The 25,826-nt window shown below is 50.2% G+C and overlaps 1 protein-coding gene across 1 annotated transcript in view; it reads left to right on the forward strand.

Annotated features, from left to right (window-relative positions):
- The first annotated feature begins 433 nt into the window (after window positions 1-433).
- Window positions 434-25,826, forward strand: part of Adcy1 (adenylate cyclase 1) — a 115,550-nt gene continuing 90,157 nt past the window's right edge. The window contains exons 1-2 of the mRNA XM_087909178.1: window positions 434-1,069; window positions 14,869-15,018. Coding sequence (XP_087765304.1) covers window positions 434-1,069; window positions 14,869-15,018 — 786 coding nt within the window. The remainder of the gene's footprint in view (window positions 1,070-14,868; window positions 15,019-25,826) is intronic.

The following is a 25,826-nucleotide window of genomic DNA, read 5'->3' on the forward strand; positions in this document are numbered from 1 at the left end:
AATGACTCAAGAGACTCCTGGGGGGTGGGGATGGGTGGGCTCCGCTGTGCATAGGTGGGGAAATCGAGGCTCGGAAAGGCAAGAGCGGTACCCAAGGTCACGTGGCCCCTCGGGCGAGTGAGACGTGGGGCGCAGAGTTGGGTGCGGACTCTGCCCGCCCAGGACCTGGGCTCGTGGGGCTCTCTTGTCGCAGCGCGGTCGCCGCGGAGGACCACTGCCGGGGCGCGGGCGGGCGCCAGTGCGCAGGCGCGGCGGGCGGGAGGGGACGCGCTCGGGGCGCGCGCGCTGGGCAGCCGGCGCCCCAACTCCGCCCGCCCCGCGCCCCGGCGCCTCGCCGCCCGCCGCCCGCCCGCCCCGGCGCCGCCGCCCGCGCCCCGGCGCCCCGGGCCGGCGAGGGGCGCGCCCGTGGCCGCGGCCGCTGCATGGCGCTGAGATGGCGGGGGCGCCGCGCGGCCAAGGCGGCGGCGGAGGCGCGGGCGAGCCCGGGGGCGCTGAGCGGGCGGCCGGGCCGGGCGGCCGGCGCGGGCTCCGGGCGTGTGGCGAAGAGTTCGCGTGCCCCGAGCTGGAGGCGCTGTTCCGCGGCTACACGCTGCGGCTGGAGCAGGCGGCCACGCTGAAGGCGCTGGCGGTGCTTAGCCTGCTGGCGGGCGCCCTGGCGCTGGCTGAACTGCTGGGCGCGCCGGGTCCCGCGCCTGGCCTCGCCAAGGGGTCTCACCCCGTGCACTGCATCCTCTTTCTGGCGCTGTTTGTGGTCACCAATGTCCGATCCCTGCAGGTGTCCCAGCTGCAGCAGGTCGGTCAGCTGGCGCTGTTCTTCAGCCTCACCTTCGCGCTACTCTGCTGCCCCTTCGCGCTGGGTGTCCCGGCGAGGGGTTCTGCGGGAGGCTCAATGGGAGTCGCGGTTGCTGAGCAGGGGGTTTGGCAACTCCTTTTGATCACCTTCGTGTCCTATGCCTTGCTGCCCGTGCGCAGCCTACTGGTCATCGGCTTCGGGCTTGTGGTGGCTGCCTCTCACTTACTAATCACAGCCGCCTTGGTCCCTGCCAAGCGCCCACGTCTCTGGAGGACGGTAAGTGCCATCACGCGCCCCTCATTGGGTTGGAGACACACCTGCCAGCGGGACTGGTGGTGCCAGGAGTTTAACATTCTTCTTTCTATGGGGAGGGTGGGGAAACTGAGGTTCTGGAGAGAGATACGAGTGTTCAAGGTCACTCAGCAAGAAGGGAATGCAGTCAGGGTTAGCACTTGGGGTTTCTTCCGAGATAAGAGTCCCCAGCGTCTTTAGGGTGGAGACGCGAGACCGTGTGTGTGTGTGTGTGTGTGTGTGTGTGTGTGTGTGTGTGTGTAACGCCCAAGGTCAGGCAGTAGTTGTGTGGCCAAACGGGGGCCAAAGCCTGGCCCACAGCTTTGGGTTGCGCCCATCTCTGTTGAGGGATGAAAAGTGGGAGGATGCGCGGTCTCGAGGCCAGGCTTCTAGTCTGGCGGAGCGCTCAGTCCCTGGGCTCCTCTCCAGTTCACCGCAGCGGCGTCTGGGGCTTGCTTCTCAATTCCGCGGACCCAGGGGAGCAGTCAGTGGGAGGGAATGGACTTTGAAACCTTCCTATATCTCTAACCATCCTAATCCTGCCCCAAAGGAGAGGAGTTTGCCAAGGTCACTCACAATCTGATCTTCACCCTCTCTGCTCCTAGAAGCCTTGACCCTTGCTCCACAAAGCCTGGAACTTTGTCTCTTTCAACTTGGGCGGGTGAGGTGGCTGCTGGGACAAGGGCATAGGATTCCTCTTGGGGCTCCTCCTGGACTCCAGAGGTACCTGTTCTCCCAGACCACCATACCCAGACACGTGGGGGTGGGGATGGTGGACCAGAAAGCAGTTCCCAGGAGTTTGGTACCTTCCCCTGCACTGGTCCTGCCCAGGATTGGCAGCTGAGGGAGGGTTGTGTTTCTAGATCTAGCTACAGAACAGCAGGAGGAAGATGAGAGACAGATAGGTGGGAGAGCCCATATAAGGAAAGAAGGTAGCCTTGGGAGCACATGGGAAGTTATGGGGGGCTGGGCTGTGCCAGGGATCCAAACCGGGGGAGGATAGCTGGTGTGTGTGTGTGTGTGTGTGTGTGTGTGTGTGTGTGAGAGAGAGAGAGAGAGAGAGAGAGAGAGAGAGAGAAGTGTTAGTCAGGTGTACCTGGCAACTATAGAATGCACACCCAGATCTTGATGTCAGTGAGCAGTACATGGTCCCAGAGGCCATAATGGCAGGTCTCATGCTCAGCATGCGTTGTAGGGCTAGTGAGAGACATGGGCTCAGGTCCATGGTGGGTTCTTTAGGTGCCTTAAAAGTCTGTGTTGTTACCTTTTTTAAACTGGTAATTCCCCCCCCCACACACACACAGCCCCTAGGCATTCCTTTTAGAGCAAAGATGTAAAAGGCAAGAGGGAGGAGTCTGCGAAGGTGCCAGTGCCCCTCCCTCTGGGATAGAGGAGCCCTTGTTACTCCAGTGCTGTAAGGAAGCTCTCGTGAAAACAAGGATTCTTAGGTAGCTGGTACCCAGGTTTCCCAGTGACTGACCTCCAATTTGATGTAAACCCCCGACCCTCCACTGAACTCAACCATGCCCCTGCCCACAGGGAAGATGCCGCTTCCACAGAGACAGTGTGAAGGTAAAATATCCGTAAGGAAAGCATGTGTTGAAAATCTTCTGCCATTTCGAAAGCATTTTATCCTCTATAATATTTGTATTCAGGTCTCATATTGACGCCTAAATGGGGCATCAAGGTAGGGAAACCTTAGTGAAGGGAAGCTGGTAGTCCTCAAGGGTTTCAGATGTCTTCCCCTCACAGAATTCCAAGCACCCTGCAGCCTGTCAGTGAACTCTACCCCTTAGCGTTTGAGATGCCCAAAGAAGGTGGCATTTGCTTTAGGACGTGCTGGTGTACTTCACCACCTTTCTGCCACCTCCCTTCAGCCCCTGTTACCTCTGCTGTGCAGCCTTCTGCTGATGGCACTGCCTCCTCGCCTCCTAATTCTAGGCAGGCGGTAATGGGGAAGAAGGCTTGGAGCAGCTATGCAGAAGAATCTGAGAGAATGAGTCACGGTGGAAACCCTGCAGGGTGGCCCTTGCTGCACACACAGGGGATGATGCTTTGAGGTGTTAGTTCCGCACGGGAGTCCTCTGGAGCTGAGTCCTAGGAAAGCTCCAGAGTCAGGTGTGCACCTCCACTTCAGACCTTCCTGTCGAGAGTAGAGACTCCGAGCAGACCTACATTTTTTTTTTCACGGAGGTTTGGGCTCCAGATCCTGCCCTGTGCAGGGGAGAAGGTCCCTTCCAGAACCACTGCCCATCTTAGGGAGGTTCCAAGAGCCGTGGGGAAGTAAGGCAGAAGAGCAGAAGGCCACTGCCTTGCAGTGCTACTGAGGGGAGGAGATTCTTGGGAAAAGTGGGCCTGGGCTGATCCAGCCACTGGCTCAAGGCCTCCACCCATGGTGGTCTCCTGCCATCCTTTTCTGAGCCTGGAATAGAGGAGGCAGACAGGCTTGTGCCCACTGGCTCTGAGCTTTACCTAGTGTTCTTCAAAGACGCTGGGTGTTTGCTTTTTGCCCCAGATGAGTCCGTATTACTGTTATTATCATTTTTTCTCTTTGAAGTAGCCCGGGTCTATTGAACTTGCGTACACTGTGTGTTTTCAGCTAGGCTGCCTATCAGGGTAGAGGAAATGGACTTCAGTTTCTGTCGGTTGCCTGTGGTGGAGATCAGGGTTGTTAAGGAATATGTGTGCTCTTGTTTCTGTCTATCCCCCAAGCTGTGGGCAGCGCCCTCTGGGGTGCCGATGGCTTCCCGTGTACTCTCTTTCCTTTAACATCCTTGACACCTCTGGGGTAAGGGCTCTAAGCTCCTTGGGTGCACGGGTGACTGCGCACAGAGCAGGGTGGCTCAGGTGCTGACTTATATGGATGCAGGTGGGCTTGTGAGTGAGGGGTTTCCAGTACTTCAGGGGTGCTTGCAGAATCATGTGAGCTGGGGTGCGGGAGGATCTCTGTGCCTCGGTTTCCCCCACTGTCAATGGGAGCGGTGTCATAGGACAGCTTTCTGGGTCCCATGTGTGGACTGTGTCTGGCAGGCGTTCCCTGTCCTGTCAACCTTCTGAACTCAGTGACATGGATGCTGCCACATTAGACAGATGCGTGAAGTCAGTGATCTGCTAGTTGGTCTCTAACTGCACAAGCCGCACTTTGGCCTGAGGTGCTTTCAGTGTGCTGAGATGGCACATGATGACAGGGTACTCTGCCAACTGTAGTGGCCCAAGCTGAGTGTGGCCAGAAGGGCCCCGTGGCTGTGGTGGGGTGCTGTCCCTGTGACCTAGGGCCTTGTGCCTTCCCCTTGCTTGGCAGGCCCTATGGAGCCAGGACTGGCAGCCTAGACGGTTGCAGGAGTGGGACCCAAGCCTCATTATTGACAGAACAAGCAGGGGGTGGGGCAGGGAGACTGCTCTAATAGCTGTGGGCTCTTATCTTCATTTCGGGATGAATGAGGCAAGGAAAGAACCTCTGCTCTGTAGGACACTGTTTGACAGTGTCTGGGGACATGAATCATACCTGCCCCTCCTCTGTTCACCCTCACGTGCAAGCACACATGCCCGCTCAGAGGCACACTCACCCACTCCCATGCAGGCACCTACACAAACGCTTCACGTGCATCCTGCCATATTCTCCCACTCACTCGCTTGTGTTTGCATGTAGACACACCCACAATCCTATATGCGCTCCCACACATCCACACAAATACACCTCCACGCATACTCAGGCTCACTGTTGCCTTTACATCCGTGCAGATGCACATGGAAACACAAACACACATCAGTGCACACTCAAGACACTTGATGGACATCCACATCTGCGCGGATATACTCTTACACCCATTTTCATGTTCGTGCACCTATGACCACACACCAGTACCTACATGTTCACCTGCACTTAGAACCTCATGTCTTCTTGTGCATACACAAAGCAAACACACATTTAGGAATGGGTATACTCTTGCACACACGTGACAGTCATTTGTGCAAGCTCAGGGACACTCAGGCCACAGGGATGTTCCAGTGTATTTTCTCTGGGGTAGACGCATCAGTAGCGGGGAGATGTAACCTCAAGGACAGTAGCCTGAACAGAGCCCCAGCAGTACGTGGACAGTGTCCTGCACCCCTGCTTCCACGACCTTGGGTCACTTCATGGTCTGGATTGTAGAATGAGGAGTCCAAGCTCAGACCTTGTCTGGATCAATGAGATTATGTGTGTGTGAGTGGGGCCCACGTGCCACAAGGACAGTGACTAGGTCTGGGATTTCCGAGCACTCGGTGAGATGAGTGGGCCTCCCACCACTCAACCCAGGCCAGTATGGACTTGTGTCCTGTGTTCCCCACTCATATAGCCCCTTCAGCGTGTTCCTCCTGTCACCTTCCCTCCCTGGGCTCGTCCTCTGATTTTTTTTCCCCCGAGACAGGGTTTCTCTGTGTAGGTTTGTTGCCTGTCCTGGAATGAGTCCTTGTAGTCCAGGCTGGCCTTGAACTCACAGAGCTCCTCCTGCCCCTGCCTCCCGAGTGCCGGAATTAAAGCTGTGTACCCCCACTGCCCAGCTGTCCTCTGATCTTTTTACCCATCTCCATTCCCCTGCCCTCTTCTTCATTGTGCTGGGACCTACTGAGTTCTCATGCTAAGGGGCCCCGCCCTCCTACCACGGGCTGTGCTGAGACACTGATCTCAGGAGGAGGGTGGAAGTCCAGGCCAGGGCTGAAGGCAGTGTAGACCCTGAATTATCGGCCCTTGAATTGGAGAAAGGCAGGGTCTGATTCGATGTCCAAGGTGGGTGTTTGCTCTGCCTTTAGTTGGGAATAAGAAGAAAGCTTGGAGTCATGCTGCTTGAATCCCAGGGTTCAGAATGGAGGAGACCCTGGATGCTGCAGTATGAAGGTCAACCCAATGTGGCCACCTTCATGTGTGTACACACTCAGGTGTGTATTCATGTCTGTGTGTACATAGGTCACACACAGGTGCACACTCGTGTCAGTGCATGTATCCTTGCTTGGGTGTGCATGTGTGTGCAGAAGAGTTGGCAGCATCCAGAAGATGAGTCAGGGGAACAGGAAGCCACCTGTAGTGTGACAGGGCCCTGTGGTGTTCCTGTTTCAGCCTCTGAGCTGCAGATCCTCTGAGCAACATGTTGTGGATCTGAATACAGAGTTTACCTTTATTCAAGAGCACAGGACAGCTCACAGGCCTAGTACAGTGTTCTGAAAGAGGTGCTCCGGCCTTTGGAAGTGGCCGTGCTCGTACACAGTGCAGGGCTGGCCTGGCTCCCCAGTGCTTGCACTGCTCGAGTGTCCTCTTCTCGGCATCGTGCCTCGTCTGATTGCCCTCATGGCACATGCTGGGTGGCGCTTGTTCACCTGCTGTTTTGTTCTCTGCTTCCCTGGAGCACTGATGATGCTTCTGATAGACAGGAGGGACGTTTTTGCTCACACAGTAGTCTCCAAGTGAGGAGGTGTGGCGTGTGCATCTTGAACAGGAAACATGACCAGTTCAGAGCACCTGGTCACCTTCTGCTGTCTGAACATTATCATGGTCCTAGGCCAGCACTAGACTATCAGTCCCCATGGTCCACTTGACCCTGCACAGAGTCCTTTTGGTGCAACAGACCTGAGTGCTCTTCATAAACCTATATATTTTTTAATTCTTTGGAAGGTGTCTCCCCTCCCCTGCTCATCAACATGGTACGGAGCTAAATCTAGAGCTCTTAGCCTGTGGCTGGCAGCCAGCTCTTCCATGAGAATTATTCCTGTGAGATACTGCCCTGTCCACCTGCCTCTGCAGCCCAGGGTCATCTGTGGAATCCTCCCAATGACCGTGCAACACAAAAGCTTTGTCTTGCTGGCTGTGCATTTGGTGGCGTCTCCTCAAGAGGGTATGGGCAAGTTCAAGACTCTGGAAAGTGGCAGGTGGATGAGAAACAGATGCAGGGGTTGCCCACTCCAGAACGTTCCATTCCTGCAGGGAAAAAATATGTCATCTGCTTTCTGATTGGTCATGTTGGAGGTGTGTTGGGCACAGGAGGGAGGTATGTCTGTTTGGGAGGATGGTTGGTTGCTGTCTGAAGCAATGCAGCCCCCAAAGGGCTGGAGAACTCATCCCTTGAGCCATGGCAGCTATTTTCTCAAGCATTATATTCCCTGTGGTGTGAGGGGTTAATTGAGTGATCGTGTATTAGGATTCACTGGTTGAGCCTAAAAGAAAAATACTTCACTGGTATATATTCAGAATGTTTCCTGAGGACTGTAGAGGGAGTGCCAGGCAGGGTCTCATCCAAAGATCAAGACTGGGCACTCAGCTTGCCATATGCTCTCTGAACGACTTCTGCTGATGTTCAGGTGTCTGAAGAGGTCAGAGATGCAGAGACCTTCCAGGTACTAGGGGTGGGGAATGGGCAAGCTTGAAGTGAGGCTGTCTGGGGATCCAGTGGGTGAAGTTGAGTCTCCCCTCTGGAAGGCTTAGATGGCCACTGTGGTTTTGCTCCCTGGTCCTCTAGGCAGGGTGTCTGTCTCTGGTGAGGGCTGTCACTGAGGTGCCAGGTCACATCTGACTCACCTCTGGCTTCTTACCTCCTACCTTTCACTCACAATGTTCTTGTTGGTGTCCATGCGTCTGTCCTTCTTGCCTCCCTTGTTGTCACATGGAATATGTGGTCTGGGAGGAGAGGCCCCACTTGCTTGGAGATGGGGAATGTGAGGGTGACTAAGTGCAGCTTCTATGTGGGTTCCTAAGACCCCTGAGAGCCTTTTGGCATTGAGAGACAGAGTTAAACAGGAAACACCAAGGATCATGCTTCTAAGGTCCCAGCGAGAGCCATTTCCTGGCCTGGTGACGACAGCTTCATTAGTTGGAAACTAGGTGAACGGAGCTAGTGCGGACTCACCATATCCTTGTTTTTATACTTGTTTTTATTTTAATCATGGAAAATTCAGACCTGCCCAGAAGTAGAGACCGGTACCATAATCCCTAGATTGCCATCACCACCTCCAGCCGAGATCAGCATTCTGCTGGTTCCCTTTCAAATGATGCTAATTCTGAAGCGTTTACTAATTCAGAACCAGAGAGCGAACAAGCAATTACATTAATTTAAAAACACATTTGTGTGTGGTGTTGATAAAGCAACTATGGTTGGAAGAAAGTGGCATGCAATCCCCACCCAGGCCCTGTGGACACCCATAGGCAGGGATGGAACAGTGTCTAGCTAAGGAGCCCCAGAAGGCAGATGCCTAGAGGCTGACCTGCCCCTGCAGTCTGACCTGTGGGGATGCTGTACAAGGTGAGGGCTGCCTGTGGATTTGCCACTAACTGTGCCTTGGGCTGTGTGGGGATTCAGTTTCTTCTCTGGAACGGCAAAGATGCTGTAAACTAAAGAGAGAGAAAACGCAGAGCCGGCTCATGCCTCACACGTCCTTGTGGCCCAGGCTGCCTGCAAGACTCTACTGCCCCGACAGACAGTTTGAATGATGCCTGGGCTTGGTACTTGCTGCAGGGCAGCCCGGAACACCACGGGTTGACAGCTGGGGCAAATTCAATGGACAGGTTTGCATACTAAATAGAGATGAGGATAAATATGGGGACTACAGGATGACAGGGGGTCACTCAACCCCATCTAGGGGTCAGAAAGGCCTCCAGGTCATGGCTGCAGCTAGGGGAGCAGTCCTGAGAATGTGAGCTGCCTAAAGCCGTATGCTGCCCACGCACCAGGACATGCATTGTGTCTTTGATGCTCGCTGTAAGAGGGCAGGACACTGGGAGGTAGGCCCGGGCCAGGTCAGCCTCCAGCATGATGGCGTTTTAAGGCTCTTTCCAGAGCGTAAGATGTCAGGAGGGTCTTTTGAGAGAGTGGTTCCAATTAGCATAGGATGTACTGGTGGTGAGGGTGGATAGAGATGGAAGGCCCAGAGCCCTAAGGGACAGGAATTGCTGAGACGAGGGGCAAGAGAGAGAACTCACAGCCTCTGTGCCTGTGCCTGGGAATGTGGGATAATGATGTCAGGTTGGGATAGGTCCATTCTTCAGGGTGGTGGGCTGAGGGCGTGGTCCAGGCCAGGGCTTTCCTAGGTGTGACTATAGTGACTTCCCGGCATCTGTCCTGTGCCCTGATGATTTTTCCCATCTCTTTGGGGTACTGGGTTTTCAACAGCAAGCGCTTCACCTCTGGGGAGGGGGGGCGTGGCTTGTCACTGCCCAGCTGCTGTTATTGTCTTGCTGAGAGATGTGGCTGAATGCCCTCCTCAATCTCCCCATCAAGTTACCCTTTTCTGTATTCTCTGTCCTTTTTACTCTTGGGGTGGGTACTTCCTCCCTTATCTGGGGAGCAGGGAATTTACCTTCCAAAGTGCAGAGTAGCCGTGTGTGGCTGGGAATGTTGCCAGTGTCTGCTGTCCCCCATCCTGTTTTACGTAGCCATTGATTTCTGTCAGTCTGACTCTTTTTACACTTGGCTTGCAGCTAACTCAGTCCCACTTGGTTTTGATGCTCAAGTGGTCCTGGCATGGCTTACTTGCAGCCTTTTCACGTGCTTTTGTGCGCGCTGATGTAGCCCCACCCCTCTGACCCTTAACACACCTTTTTCTTACTCTGTGACATGTAGGATGCTCCAGACTCTTTAATGTATATTCTGTCCCAGTCTGAGCATCATCCCTTTCATCCAGGGGGCCCTGTTTTGTTGTTTGACCTTGGTGGCTCACTATAGCCCGGATTGGCCTTGAATTACCATCCTCCTGCCTCAGTCTCCTGAATGCTGGGATCACAGGTGTATACCACCACACCTGGCTGAGGCCTAGTTTCTCTCGGAGGAGGTGCTCATTAGAAACCACCGTCTGGGTTCTGGGTACCCTTGTTGTTCCTGGGACCCCGTTGCTTCTGTCAGCAGTGCCAACAGATTCACAAGTGTGCACATTCCTGTAAATATTGTGTTCGAGCCCATCTGCTTCTGAGTTGAGCTGAACACAAGTTCATCTTGATGCCTCTGACTCTAGTGTGTCACCCCATGGACAGCCCCAACTCTTTTGCTGAGACATAACCCCCTCCTGTACTGAGAGCTGGCTCTGGTGATGTTTTGAGCATGCCGGGCAAGCATATGGAGATGTTGCTTCTGGTCTCTTTCTTGGAACCTGCTGCACGTGTGGAATGTTCGAGGGATCCTGGGTCCCTGGGAGATCCTTCTGCTTTGGGTTCTGCCTGGCCAATCAGGGACCATAAAGCGGCCATGAACTGATTTGCAGCTGGTCCTCTGGGTTTGATGCCAGTCTGCCCTGCATCTTGATGGGGAGGTGAGTGATTCCTTGCTGCTAGTTTGCTTCTGATTTCTGTGAGGTGGACACTGGTTTGAATGCAGGGTCTGCTCCCAACACTGGGGCATCATTCAGGGAGGGGCCTCTGCAGGAAATTGTGCATGTGATGTCGTCCCTGGGAAGCCCTGTTTTCTTCCTTGCCCTTATTGTTTCTGACTGAAGAACGGGGTCAGTGGCACAGAGTGAGCTGGGGATGCAAGGACATTGTGGAGCAGGTATTGGCACTGCCCCTGTTCCCACAGACCCTGTTAGCTCTGCCGTGCCATGCACGAATGTCTGCCTGATAGGGTGGGGTTCATGAGGAATATCGGTGACATTCTGTGAGATTAGCATGTTCATTGTGTGTGGTGTGGAGTGTGCATGGGTGTATGGCGAGATTGGGACTTTTGGAAATACCTGACTAGTTGCGAGGCCTTGAGTATTGTACCCACCCTTGCCATACCCACTCCTGAAGGCCCACCGTCAAGACTCAGAATCTTAGAGGGAATCAGAAGGGGAACAGTTACAGCTGAGGAGGAGAAAGGGGATAACTTGAGAGGGCACACATGACTGGGAGGAAGGCCAGAGAGAACACACAAAGACCAGGAGCCTGGGCCATACACTGCCTCAGGGCCACTGTGGTCAGTGGTGGCCGTAGGCCAGGATGCCGTCAGGAGTATGGAGGTAGAATGGGAGCTGGATCTCTCCCCTGTGGAGATCCGGTAGCCTGTGGCCCCTCGGTCTCTGATCAGCTCATGATGACCCTAAACCACCTTCCTTTTACCATTACGGGCAGGCACTCAGCCACATCGTCAGCTTCATGTACTGGAGAGTGTGTTTCCACTTTGGCCAGAAATTGGGAGAGGTTCATGGGGAGAACCATGGATAACATGGGTGGTGAGTGTGTGTCAGTCAGTTGAATGCTTTTGTAGCACTAGCCAGTAAAAGGCAGGAGTTTGAGGGTTAGCTAGGTGGGGCGGACCTGGGCAGGTGAGAGGTGTTTATCAGATGTCCCTTTGTCTTTCTGAGGGGGTCACCCCCAACAAACACTTCTCCACAGTGCTGTCTGTGGGGGACAGGCTGTTTAATTCACTGACCTATTCCCTTGGAGGGGCACACAGGAGGACGGCATCTTTAGAATTTCAACTTCACTGAGGATGCAGCCTTTTAGATATCCTCAGGGTAGCTGGATATACTTCTCTTCTACAGTGGGCATGGAGAGGGGAGCTTCTCACTTCTGACCAGGGATACCGAGAAGCCGGGGGGCTCCCAGGACTAGCGAGCCTTGTGCTTTGCAGAGATGGGCAGCCAGCCTGTCTAACAGCCCCACAGTCTTCCCACTCCATATACAATGGCTCTGGTGCGCGCGGGGAGGAAGGGCTGGTTCTGAGGCCTAGTGCACTGACAAGTGAGTGCACCGGTTCTTACCTTTCCCTCTGCTCCCAATCACACCCACAATCTGGGCCCACACATTCTCAGCGGATGTCACGGGAGGAAAGAAGACCTGATGTGGGCAGATCTCAGCAGGGAGGCTTTAGTTGGAGTTTCTACTTTATGGGGTGTGTCTGCCTGACTTTCACTTCCCGTGAAAGGTGGAAGTAGCTTCTTGTTGAGGCCCTTCTCTGGGGCTCACCAGCTCAGCTGATAGCCTGGCTCATTCCTCTGGCCTTGGCCTATTGCAGACCGCCATACTGTTCAGGGATGGGTTAGATCTTCCATTAGTGCCCAGTGTGCTATGTTGTCCTGAAAGATGCCCACCTGCCTGATCTCTTAACCCTCAGCCTGGGCTTTTGTTCTGTGTTGAGGGCAAGGGGAGGGAGAGGCTGTACCATTGATATCTCTATGTGGCCCTGAGCATCTCATACAGGGTCACCTTTGTAATGGCTGTGATGTCCAACCCAGTATGTGCTGAGGGTCCAGATGTCCTGTCTGCCCAGTGTCCAGAACTAGAGATGCAACTGTAGCCCTGAGTTCTAGTTTTGCTTTGGGGACCTAGCGTCTGTTGGCTTTAGAAGGTTTGACAGACAGTGGCAGGCCTTGCTCAGGGTTCTGCAAGCTCTACGAACAGCAGGCCTGGATCTCAGACTGAAGTTACCATGAGCCCTATACCATCGGTTCCCCCAGTATGTGTTTTCCAGAGAACTCTACTGCCCTCTCTGGGAGGTGGTGGTGCTAGTTGTCCTGGCTGTTCGTGTCATGTGACTTCACATGCTTTGCACACATTCTGCTCTTTGGATGCGGCCTCTGTCTTCCAACCCCTGGAGCACCGCCTGCTTGAGCAATCGCCCGGTGTGGTGTACTTAGCAACAGTGAAACGGCTGGAATAGCCTGTAACACTCAGCGTGCGGTCCGGTCAGTGGTCCAGTTACGCCAAGAGGAAGCAACACACAGCCGGGTGAGGGTCGAGGTTAGCGACGGAGGACAAGGAGGGACTCGCTCATTCTCATCCTTAGCGAGTTCCGTGATGTCATTTCTCCCACACCACGGGGCACAGTGAGACCCTTTGGGGTCACGTGGTAAAGTCAGGGTCACAGGGAATGCTCTCTTCCACGTGTTCCTAGGGTACGGGTGACCACTACTGGTTTAAACGACTTTGAGATGCAAAATTTTATTTATGACAGATGGGATTCATGAAGTTGGAGGTAGGTACCAAACCAGAAGGGATCTAGTGTTCGATGACAAAGCCTGGAGTGCCAGTAGTCACAGGATGATGGCAAAAGCAAATTAGGGAACTTGCCTGGCTACAATCTCACCAGCACCTTCGTAGATGCGACCCCCGGAAGGTCCTTGCAGCAAATCTCTGAATTAATGGTTGCTTCCATTGCTTGAGGTTAGGTTCTGGTTTCCATCAGTAAAGTCTTTTGCAGGAAACACCTCGGCTTCAGGCTTGCCCGTGCATGCACATCAAGCCAAGGTTAAGGCCACTCGTGAACCCCAGGTGCTTTGTTCGGAGAGTCCCCAGGTCTGGTCCTCGTTTCAGTTTACTTTAAAAGAGGTCATCTCACACAACCTGAGTTTGAAGATGCGCGGATCCCTGTCTGATGCCCAGATCTGTCCCCTATGGTTTCCCAGGCTGGATCTCCCACCTATTCCCAAGTCAGCGTTTGGGAGTGTCAGGGCCTGGCAGTTCTTGTCCCAAGGCTGTCTCAGGCCCCCTCCTGGTTAGGACATCTCCCCAGTCTCTCCTAGCAGCTGTCAGGAGGTGCTTGCTCCATCTTTTGCTGTGCTTACTGACCTTGCTCTCCTCCGTGTGTAGAGTGTGGCACAGCCACGTCTGGAGTCCTTGGTGACAATCTCTGAGGAGCAGGAACACTCCAAATCTGCATTCTCCTCTCCCTCATGTAGAAGTGGGAATGCCTTGTTTAATCAGATGGAAATTCCACACCTTGTCCGCCGACAGATCCACATTTCCTCAGGTTGGCTGAGCATCCCCTGTCCTGGGGGGCTGCCACGATGTAACTCATGACAAACACCCGTGTCCAACTCTGGTCCTGTGGTCCGCTAGGCTCTGGGACAGGCAGGGGGTAGAGACCTTCAGAAGGAAGTACTCACAGTTGGTGTCTGGGGTCTGAGCTGAGTTCTTTGGCCATGGCCAATCTCTGTGAAGTCTTCTGTTCCTGTGGGGTCTTGACTAGAACTAGGTCAGGTCCACAAGCTAAGTTCCCGCGATTCTATCTAACCAAACAGGTAACGTCCTTCTGGCCTTCAGAGAAGACCCAAGAGTCTGGGCTCCCCGCAGGCCCCTCCTCAGCCTGGCAGGCGTGGTGGAAGGGGTTGTTTACAGAGCAGGGCCTGCTCTTCTTGTGCTAAGTTTACTCTGTGCCCGATCAATGACTCGAGTTTTATTTTCGTCTCCTTACCTCCTCTGAATCTTTCTAGGGTGTTCCATGTAGTGTTGAAAGCAGCCATTTCATATTCTTACGTTGTAGGTGTGTTGTTTGTGTGGGACTGTCATAACAGAGTGCCACAGAGTGGGGGTTGATGGTTTATATAACAGAAATGTCTTTTCTCGCGGTGCTGGAGGCTGGGATCTACAATCTGGGTGGGGGCAGGGCTGGCTCCTCAGGCCTCTCACAGTCCTGCATCCTGGTCTCTTCTTATTGGCCAGGCTGGATCGGAGCTCACCCTAATGATCTCATTTTACTTTAATTACCTCTTTTAATAACCTGTTTCTAAATACAACTACATCCTGAGGTCTTCCAGGCTCAATGTTTTGACATACAAAATTGGGAGGAAATAGAATTCAGCCCAGGGTATAGATGCAGCTCTCTCTTAATCCCATGGCCTGCTGTGGCGTCGCTGTCTGTTGGGAGGGCAGAGGTGTGTTTCTGCCACGTGTGGCTCCTACGGTGTTTCACTGCGGGTCTGGGCAGTGCTTGAATGTCCCTGGGTAGCTAAGAGTCTGGCGCTGGCTGAGGGGTTTAGGGAGAGTCCCTTCGTGGCTTCCGTGGTAGCCCAGGCCCTCCTGCCCCTGACTGGTCTGAACTCAACGCTCTGCCACTGTTCTCTCCCTACAGCTCGGTGCCAATGCCCTGCTCTTCGTGGGTGTGAACATGTATGGCGTCTTCGTGCGCATCTTGACGGAGCGCTCACAGAGGAAGGCCTTTCTGCAGGCTCGAAGCTGCATCGAGGACCGACTGCGGCTGGAGGATGAGAATGAGAAGCAGGTCAGTGTGTCCAGTGTGAAGTGGTCCTTCGGTCACCTCTGCCTCTCTCCCAGCTATGCTAGATTTCAGTATTATCTGATGAAGGGCAGTTGTGACTGTAGGGTTCCTACCTCTTCTTGCTGGGAGCCTCAGTCTACCCTTTAAGGGCAAGGCTTTAATGCTCAGTGTTTCATGGTGGTGTCTGAGGAAGAGAGGATGTGATGGGCAGACAGCCGGGGCTTGCTTCTCTGACACAGCTGAACTACTTGTAAGCCGTGGGTGACCATGGGGTGGCGTGTGGGCGTCTCTTATCTTTCTGATGTGCCTGTAGTGTGTTGAGCCAGGCTTGGGGGGCGGGTGAGATGGGTCCTGGACACACCTCAGCTGACTATGAATGTGCAGCTGGCCCTGACCCTCTGCTCTTAGGCATTCAGCTTCCTTTGGCTGTGAGACAGTGTAACAGTCACCCTATTCTGCAGATGAAATAGGCTAGGAGGGCACCCCACATCAACCCCTTTATCTCCTGTGGTTTGTCACCTGTGTGTCCTTGTCTGGTGTAGGGAAGGAACTGAGCCCATTGGGTGAGTAAGAGTGACTCAAGGAAGCCTAGGAGTGAGGCTTGGCACACCAGGGGTGCCTTTGCTAGAAGAATCCGGAATCTTATCTTGGCTTGGGGCTTACAGGCATTCTGCATACCTCTTGCTAAAGTCTCATAGTAGATGTTCAGGCTAAGGACAGAGTATTCATTTCTCAACCGTTTTTGCCTTCCTTATCAATAAAAGATATTATTATACCCACTGTTAATTTTAAAACATTTATTCGAATGTCTAGACACTGCAATGCAATGTAGTATTTATAGCAAAGTTTGAATCTAATTGAAGAATAAATCACATAAGTATTTTTAGACCGTGTGTGCTAATGAGTGAGTGGACACATGGCTGGGCATGTGGAGGGTGGTGTGTGTTGTGTGCATGGATGTGTCCATACCTGTAGAAATGTATAGGTGGATGTCTATGCATTTGTACACATGGGTACATATGGAGCTGTGGGAATGTCTTTGTATATGTGTTTGTGTGTATATCCATGTGTAGGCATTTGTGCATGCATGTGTGCATGTCCATGTGCACACGTATGTTGTTGTTGTTGTATACTGTATGTATGAATGTGTAGATCAGACATCTTCACAGGCTTTTTCCTTGGCTTCTAGAGTCATCATACTGGTATTGAGAGTTCCATGGTACTTTCTAAGAATTTCTTGAATGTGGCTTTTTTTTTTTAATCTTGGATACAGGATCTTGCTATGTAGCCCAAGCTAGTCTTGAGCTCTTCATCTCCCGGCCTCGGCCTCCCAGATGCTGGAAGCGTAGTCATGCACCACTGTGCCCAGCTTGCCCTTGGCTTTATTAGCTTCACAAGGTCGAGGAGTGAATCTTCAGGAAATCTTCTTGTCTCAGAGCTAACAGTGTCCTGCAGGGTTGGAGCAGCTGGCTTCAGTGAGGGCCGTGCTCGTGTGTGTTTGTGAAGAAGCCCGTGGCTGACTCTTGTTTTCATCTTCTGCTCTGTTTTCCTACGTCCTTGGCTTTTGTCCGATTTCATGTCTCTCTTATCTTCCCTGCCTTTTCTATTGATCTCCTTGCGTATAGCCTTTTTCCTTTCCTAGTTTTTCCTTAAGGTAATGGAGGTCATTTTATTTTTACCTATCTATAATTTAATTTTATTTTGGTTAGTATGTCTTAATCAGATCTGCTGATTGAAGGGTGCAGTGTGGTATCTCAGCATGCACATGCAGTTTGCACCAATCAAGTCAGGACAGTTAACATTTTCTTCCTGGACGTGTTTTATCCCATCGTCCCTTGCGTTCTTTTCTGCTAGTTTTTCCTAACGTGCAGTAGGTTGTGATAAAGCCACTGCACCCTGCTGGGAACACCAGAATACACTCCTCGCTGTAACCCCACTCCCACACTCTGGCCGTCGCTATTCTACACTGTGATAGCCTTCTTTAGCTTCTGTGTATGAGAGCGAACATACAGAATATAGTCTTCCCGTGTCTGGCACGGGTCTATTTAACTCAACCTCATCTTCTCTGGTCCCATTCATTTTGCAGATGGTATGACTGTGTCCTATTCCATGGCTGAATGATATTCATATTCCGTATCCCTCCAGCCACTGGCAGTCACTGAGGCTGCTTTCCTGTCTTAGCTCTTGTGACTAGTGTGGCTGCATGAGTGTGTGTGTGTGTGTGTGTGTGAGAGAGAGAGAGAGAGAGAGAGAGAGAACATGTACACATGCACATGCATGTGCATACATATATGGTGCACGCACGCATGCACATGCATGTGCATACAAACGTGTGTGTGAGAGAGGGAGAGAGAACATGTGTGTGAGAGTGTGTATGTATGACTGTGTGCGTGCTCGTGTGAGAGCATGTATGTGTGGCTGCATGCGTGTGTGTGCATGCGTGTGAGAGAGATAGAAAGCATGTGTGTATGTGAGAGTATGTATGAGTGTGTGTACATGTGTGTGAGAGAGCATGTGTGTGAGAGAGAGTGTATGTATGAATGTGTGTGTGAGTGTGTATGTATGAGTGTGTGTGTGTAGTATCCTGAGGTTTATTCTTTGGGGAGGATTTCAGATGTAGTAAATGACCCACCTTCCTAAAAACAAACTGGGACCAAAACAAGAGGAAGTCTTGTCCTATGGGAGCTGCGAGGAATAGGAAGCCTGCTGCACCTTTGTTCATCCTGTAGAGAAGACAGGAGTTAAATCCCTTTAAAATTCAGAGCTTTCTGCAGAGAGGCATCAGCTGCATCAGCCTGTGGTGTTGCTTCTGTTTGATTAACCTGAGACCCGGGGCTCAGAGATTTTAAATAACTCAGGGATGAGGCAGAACCCTGACCAAACAGAGCGTCTCTTACCTGGGGGAGCTTTGGTCACGCCTTTCTTCGTGTAACTTTTGGCTTGCTCACGCGTTCACAGAAGTGTATGTTCACAGAGACCAAGTTGGATTGCTCCGAGGCTAGAACAGAGGCGTCAAAGTTTATTCTTTGAAGTAGAAAAACCTGAGAGAGATGGAGCAAGAAGAAAGAGGCCCGTGAGGCCTGTGAGGCCTAGGAAGGTGGTTACAGACAAAACAACCAACCAAAATAGAAACCTGGGGCACGCAGGGATCGTTTGATGCCCGTGAGAACTTGAAAACTTCAATAGATAAAACAGACCAATTCCTAGAAAAGCATCAGTAACCAAAGGTGATCCTAGAAAGAAAGCAGAAACCCATACAGCCTGAAAAATACCCATCAGAAATGTATTTATTTATCGTTATATTGTCATATTGTGTTTTTCTTACCTTGCAAGGCTGGGGATCGAACCCAGGACTGCACATGGCAGGGAGGTGAGATTTGCCCTAATCCCCTAGTGAGTGCAGAGGTTTGCAGATGAATTCTTTGTATCAGCCAGGAAGCTAACAGCTGAACTGGCAAGAGTGTGTTCTTTGGGAACTAATCACTAGCCCTTCCTAGTGATTACTCTGGGCCAAGCTAGGAGGCTCAGCTAGGATAGGTGGGTTAGGGGTGACTGTGGAAGCCTGTTTCCTTGTCTAGTTTTCATTAGCGACTCTTTAGGGGCATTTGTGATTCTGGTTCATTAGTAGACTGGGAAGGCCTTTATTGGCTGCTGGCCCTTTTGTGGTATTGTTGTTAATACATGGGGTTCTAGGCAGGCGGCCAGTATGCTTATTGTTGGAGCGACCTGACTCTTAAGAATAGTTTGTTTAACAATAGCCAGGGTACCTGGCAAATGGAACAGAGACTGGGGTGGTTGGCCTGGCTTGGGTCAGCTTCTATTCCTCCTGGCTTATGGTCAGGTGCTGGGCAGGGGAAGTGATCATTTCTATTCCTTCGTTTATTCCTTCCTTCCCTCTTTCCTTCCTTCCTCCCTCTCTCCCTCTCTCCCTCCTTCCCTTCCTTCCTCCCAGCCCCAGACTTGGATACTCAGCAGGGGTGTGGTGGATACCTGCTCCAGCCTGGATGCTGCCTGTTTGTGTGCACTGTGGCAGGCATGTTATATGGGGCTCTGCCAGACTCCTTAGCTCTACCTAGTCCTGTGATCAAGCCCATCCATGCTGTTTGTCCCCATGTGCTCCAATATTTGGGCAGCAGAGGCCACAGGTCCAGTGTCACCTCTTTGCTTTACTATGGTGGTTCTCAGCACTGACAGGAAGAATTCAGTGCTAGTTAGATCCTCTCTCTGGGCAGGAAGCTTCACAGCATGGTCCAGGGACTGCAAGTGGTGTATGTGGACCTTAGATTCCTGACTCGGCTGTTTTGTTCCTCATCTGCCTTGAGTCTGCACGACAGTTGGTGATTTTGGCCAGTGTGCTATCCCTGGACAAGCTAGTAAGGCAGGTAAGGAGTAGGTAACACAGCTTCTGGGCATGGCGGCAATTTCACCAGGATTAGGAAAGAGCTGGAGAAATAGGAATAGGAATTAGGAACAGGGCTCTCTCCAGGCCTGAACATAGCTACCCTTCTAGCTGTGTCCTGCTCTGGCTGTCTGTCTGTTTAAACAACTCTGGTGTCTTAGGTTCTCAAATTTCTTCTAAGGTCACCAGTCAGAGTGGAGTAGGACCCACCCCAGTGACTGTGTATTAACTTAATCACTCTTTTCTTTTTTTTAAAAAAAAGTAGAACTTTTTATTTTTTCATTTATTAGCATTTATTACAAAATAATAGATTTCATTATGGCATCTCATACATGTATATGTTTTGATCGTCTTTCACCCCTATTATCAGCATCCCTTCCCAGTGCCCCAGAGTTTCCCTTCCTGTCTCCACGCCCTCCTTTCACTTTCATGTATCATCTTGATTGTTTCTTTTCTTTTTGTCACCATTGTTACGTATATACACATGTATAAGTTTGGAAACACCACCTTCTGAGTCCCTTGAGTGTTGTTCATATGTGTATATGTTTAGGGTTGACCACTTGGTATTGGGCAATCAGTTAATGAGCTCATTCCTGGGAGATACTAGCTCTCCCTCTCTCTCGGCAGTCATTAACTGTCTGTAGCCCTTCATCTGGGAGTAGGGTCTTGTGACATCCCCCCTTCCACGCTGGCGTGCCAACTGGTGTTTTGTTCAGGTCTTGCTTAGGTTGCCCTAATGTTGAGATTTCATAGGTGCAGCTTCCCGATCCTATATAGAAGATGGAGATTCTCAGCTTTGTAGAGCCTGCTCTTCAAGTAAAGTCCCATTAGAGGTCAGGATTTTACCTATGCATGTTGAGGGGGACACAGTTCCAGCTGTACTTTGCACCAAGAACAAGTCAAGTGCGTGATCTCAGATTGGGGAAAGGGTGGCTGTGAGCCTGGGTGGGTGTGTATTAGGTGGAGGGTACCCATCTTTCCCCCTCCAGAAGGCCAGGCACAAGGAGAAGAAGCAAGCCTAGACTCCCATGGAGCTGGTGGAGAAGCAGCCCGGACTGGAAATTGGCCTCTCCCTGCTGGTTCTTGCCAGTCCCTTTGGTTCTGATCTGTGTTGCACAGCAGCCTGGGAGCAGAGCCCAAGCAGGCTCTCCACCTCCTCTGGCTCGTAGTGGCTGCGGGTAGTTCATTAGCTATCTCTGGCTTGGAATGCACCACATCTCGGGGGGGGGGTTCCCTTCAGGATAATTGCGGGTGGGGTGTAGTGAGTCCTCCTCTCAGCCAGATGTTGCACACCATCAGTGGTCATTCTAAGGGTGATCCATCCCCACCAGGGAAACTGGTCTTTCTCAGCACTCTCATGACTGCAGAAAAGGTGAGTCTTGGATGTTTCTTAGTATGGATTCTACTACCCCCACATAATGACCAGCAGAGGTGGCATTGCTGGTCCTCACTGAGGAATGGGCTGTAAACAGATATGATGATAAAGAAGATGGGTCTTCATCTGGTCTCCTTTGTTTCCTTCATCCTTTCTGCTTTCAGATTCCGTGTGTAACCTGAGATGCTCAGGGTGAGGACAGTGGGAGACAGACCTTGAATTGTAGACAGGGGAGTCTGACTTGGGGCTAAAGCAACGAGAAGGGATGGGCGTGGTTTCAGCTAGTGAGGTGGGTGGGGCGTAACTGCCGAAGGTGCTCTCCTGGCCTGGGCAGTCTGGAGGGCACTGGCTGGTTGCTACAGCTATGAAGATGCTTCCACAAATGACCAGCTGTAGACCTCAGGAAGGCTCCCACTGTACCAGGAAGGAGAAAAGTCAATCCTGTTTGTAGGATGTGTGCGGTGTGTGGGCAGCCCTTGAGCACATAGTTGGCCAGTCGGCTCAAGGGACTCAGTGGACAGAGGGCCAATTGCCCAGGACATGAGATCACTGGAAGGAAAGACAGGCCGTGTTGTACTGCCGACCTGTGGTGACAGGGAAGCTGTGTCCAGAGCCCATGACCCTTATTTCTCTGCACCTGGTTCTTGCCTCTAGCATCACCTTCCTTCCAGCTTCAAGGGAGCTTTGAGCTTACAGCCTTGCCCTGGACCACAACCTTGGAGTTTCTACCAGTCACAGGCCAAGTGGCATCTGAAGGTCACTATCATCTCCTGAGTCTTCTTCCTGGTGCCCACACAACCTACCCAGGAAGGCACTCTCGAGCTAAGCTTCCCTTCTGAGAGGTAGCCGCTGGTTCCCAAGGGCCCTTCTTGCTTCTCAGATGCCACTAACTCAATCAGAACCCTCCAGAAACGTGTAGTTATGTAAAGCGCATTCAATTTGTGATCTTAACAAGGCAAATGGAGTCATCGAGTTCTTGGTGTGTGGGAAAATTTGTCAAGAAAAAGGATACTTTCTTTTAAATAATATAGTCTGGAGTTCAGTTTAATTTAATCAATTTCTGTTTATTGAGATGGGGTCTCATGCATGCTAGGCTCACCTTAAACTTGCTATGTGGTTGAGGATAACCTTGAACTTGTGATCCTCCTGCCTCCGCTTCCTGAGAGCTGGGATCACAGGACTCCTTGTGACTGACTACTAGACAAGCCCTTTGCTCACTGAACAGCATCCCCAGGCTTCAGACAGAGTTTTAAATAGACTGATTTGGTCTCACTGCACTTCTCAAACCACTACAGTTGTTATTTGGTGAACTATGAAGATTAACTGAAAGTTGAAAACAATTAAATGGGCTCTTCAGTATTCGTACAATTATTTTTGTTACATGGAATTATGTCTTAATGCTATAGGTTAATGTTATTTAATATGTTTATTATATAACCTCAACCTTATATATTAACTTTACGTGATGTGTACATTAAGTATTAATTAAATTAGCCTCAATAGTATTAGTATAGAATAATTATACAATTTTGGAAATTTTTTCTTCTTGAAATTCCTTTCTGCCCATTAGCAGTCACGCCTGTTCCAGTCCACCTGTCCCCCACCAGATGTAGATACATTATGATACAGATACTTTCTGTCTTTATGGATTTAACTATTCTGGGCATTTCATACAAATGGAGCTGTATAGAATATGACCCTTTGTCAGGGACCAGCTGGGACATAAACCTTTTCTCATGCCAGAGTGGAGGTGTGTTAATAAATGAGGCACGGTTTCCACGACAGTATCGGGAGGTAATTCAGCCCCTACAATCCTTTGTGAATGACTGCTTACCCCCAGTATGAGGTTTTCATGGTATTTATAGTTGATTGTATCTTACTAGTACTATATTCTTTTTCATGGGCCGAGTTCTATTCCTTTGTATTGATGAGCCACATTTTAGTGGGGAGGGGATGGGAGGATAGATCACATTTTTATTGAATTTAATTAAAAAAAATGAGATAGGGTCTCAGGTAGCTCAGGCTGGACTTGAACTCATTATGTAACCGAGACTGACTTTGAACTCCTGATCCTCCTGCCTCAACCTCTTGAATGCTTGGATTGCAGGTGTGTGTCTCTATGCCTGACCATTTCGTTTGTCCACTTACATTTGGCAAATAGTTGGGTTGTTTCCATGCTTTCGTTGTATTGTAGATAATAGGGCTATGCACATTGTTTCGGCCTTTGTGTAGACACACCTTGTTGTTTCTCTTGGGAAAGTGGTAGGGAAAATTCTAGGGGTGGAATTTCTGGCCCTGTGCTAACTAGCATTCTAAGGGACTGTCAAATTCCTTTCTAGAGTGCCCGGCCATTTCCTGTTCCCACCAGGAATGTGTGAATACACCACTTGCTTTATTATCATGAGTGTTTTGCCTGTATGCGTTTATGTGCGCCACTTATGTGCCTGGTGCCTGGAGAGGTCAGAAGAGCACACTGGCTGCCCTGGAGCTGTAGTTACAGATGATTGTGACCACCATGTGGATACTAGGAACAGAATCCAGCTCCTCCGCGAGAGCCACGCAAACTCTTTGCCACTGAGCTGTCTCTCCCGCCCTGTTTTAGTTTAGTGCTTTGTTTTGCTTTGTTGTCCTTTTAAAGCTGTTTTGCCTTTAGATTCATGTGTAATCAAGACAGAAGACTGAGATCTTATGTGGTTTTTCCTCTTGTTTCCCAATGGCATTGTCTTACTGAACTAGTCCAGTATTACAGTGAAAACGTGCCTTCAGCCACAGGCTCAAGGTCCCCTCTCTTCGCCCCTCCAGAACCACACCACCCACATTCTCAAGTTGGTGCCAGGAACCTATTCTCTATTTCTATAAATTTGTAATGTCATAAAAAAGGGAGCATCTGGTTTATGTATATTTTTTATACTGAACATAATTCTCTGGAGCTTCGTTCAGGTTGTTGATTATATCAGTAGTTTATTCTGGCTTATTGTTAAGTGATATTCCACAGTGTGGCTGTTATCACAGTGTGTTTAACCATTCTGACTGGGAAGGACATCCTGGTAGCATCTAGTTTATGATGATTATAAATAAAGCTGTTTTGAACACCATGTATAAGTTTCATATGAGCATAAATATTAATTTCTTCGGCCTGGATGCCTAAAAATAGTGCTGAAGGATGTGGTATTTGCCAAAAATATTGAAATATCGCATAAACTGTTTTCCAAAATGGTTGAACCATAGAACTGGAAGGTTTTCAAACTGATGGACTCTGAGGTTACTCTAAATGGGTTGTATACTGGTCTTTCACTAGATGCGCGACTTGCAAATATTTTCTCTCAGACTGTGGCTTGTCCTCTCATCATCTCAAGAGACTTTTGCTTTGTTTTGCTAGTGAGCAAACATTTTACCTTTTGATGAGATTCAATTTATCATTTTTTCCCTGTTTTATGGCTCATCCAGGTTCTTGACTAGATCAAAGTTTCTTTTCTTTTATTGTTCTAAGCCAAGTCTACGAATGTCGAGATTAGCCCTGATTCCTGAAGGTTGTCTCTGTTTTTCCAACATATTTTTGGTTTTAGAGTTAATAGATAAACCTGTGACGTGTATTTCAAGGTGATATTTAAACAAGGTATGAGGGCACTTTCTTGGTTTTGGGATGGCTGCTTTGCGGTTTGTTGAAAACATCATCTTTTGGATTTTTGTAAGAATAATCTAGGTCTATTTGTGAAGGTTCTCTTCTGGGTCTTGGGCTTTATCACAGCATCACCAGTCTTCATCCTTTCCTGGACATCATCGTGAGTATTGTTTCTTTGTAGTAAGTCTTGGGATTGGGTAGACTAACTGATTCCACCTCTTGGTCTTTCTTCAAGTGTTAGCTGTTACTTTCCTCTTGTTACCCATACTAGTTTTGGAATGATCTCGCCTCTGTCTCCTATAAACGTCGCTTGGCTGTTGACAGCATTGGTACTGTCATCTAGAGAGAATTTGTACCCTTACAGGGTTGAGTCTTCCCTTCAGGGGTGAAGATTTTGACTCCATTTACTTAGCTCTTCTTTGATTCTTTACTCAGAGCCTTGATTTTTCAAAATACAAACTTTACACCTCTAAAATTAGCTTTACATCGTGGGATTTTCCTTTTGAGCATTTGTAAATGGTGTATGCGCACGTGTTCAGTGCTTCTGTGTGGAAATGTGGGAGGTTCTTGAAGGGCGGTTTGCCCATGTGACTCTTTGACATTGGTTATTTGTTCTAGGTGCATTGGCTCTGTTTTTATAGATGAGACCACCATATACTTGGTGCTTCTCCTTCTATCCTGTAGCTCTTTTCTTACCTCCCCACGCTGGCTAGCTTGCCAGGTGTGATATCAAATGCAAGTAATTGAGAGCCACTGCCCCAATTCCTTGTTTCAGTGGAAGCCTCTGAAGTTCTCCCGTTAAGTGTGCTGTGAGCTGTAGGCTTCCTGGGGCTTTCCTTTGTCAATATGAGGAAGTTCCTGGCTTCTCCTTTATAAAGATTTTCACCGCAGGTAAGAGCTACATTTCATTGTTTCCTTTATCAGTACTAATTGCTGCTATTTTCTTCCTTATCTCAGTATAGCATTGATATTTCAGTACTGAGCTAGCAGCATATTCTCAGATTAGATTTCATTTGGTAGGAAATGCAATTCATTTATATGTTGGAAATTGCTCGCATCTTGGTAAGGATTCTTGCCATCTCTTTTCATTTTCATTGCATGTTTATGACGTGTGTATGTGTGTGTGTGTGTGTACTGCACACACCTGTGTGTGTGCATGTGGAGATCAATGTGTCTATCCTCTATTGCTTTCCATTTTGATATTTATGTTTTTAAAAAGTAAATTATCAATTTCATTATTTTATCTTCAATTCCTCCCCTAACCCTCTCACCACTATTTCCTTTTTTTTTTTTTTTGTATTGTTTTAAATGTGCTGAGTCCGGTGCAGCTGGCATGTGTATGGGGGTGGGGCTGTCTCTGAAACATGGGTAGTCTTCAGTCCACATCTCTGAAGAAAATTGACTCTTGCTCCTCA

The sequence above is a fragment of the Myodes glareolus genome, chromosome 8, assembly GCF_982192425.1.
Source record: "Myodes glareolus chromosome 8, mMyoGla1.1, whole genome shotgun sequence".
NCBI lineage: Eukaryota > Metazoa > Chordata > Mammalia > Rodentia > Cricetidae > Myodes > Myodes glareolus.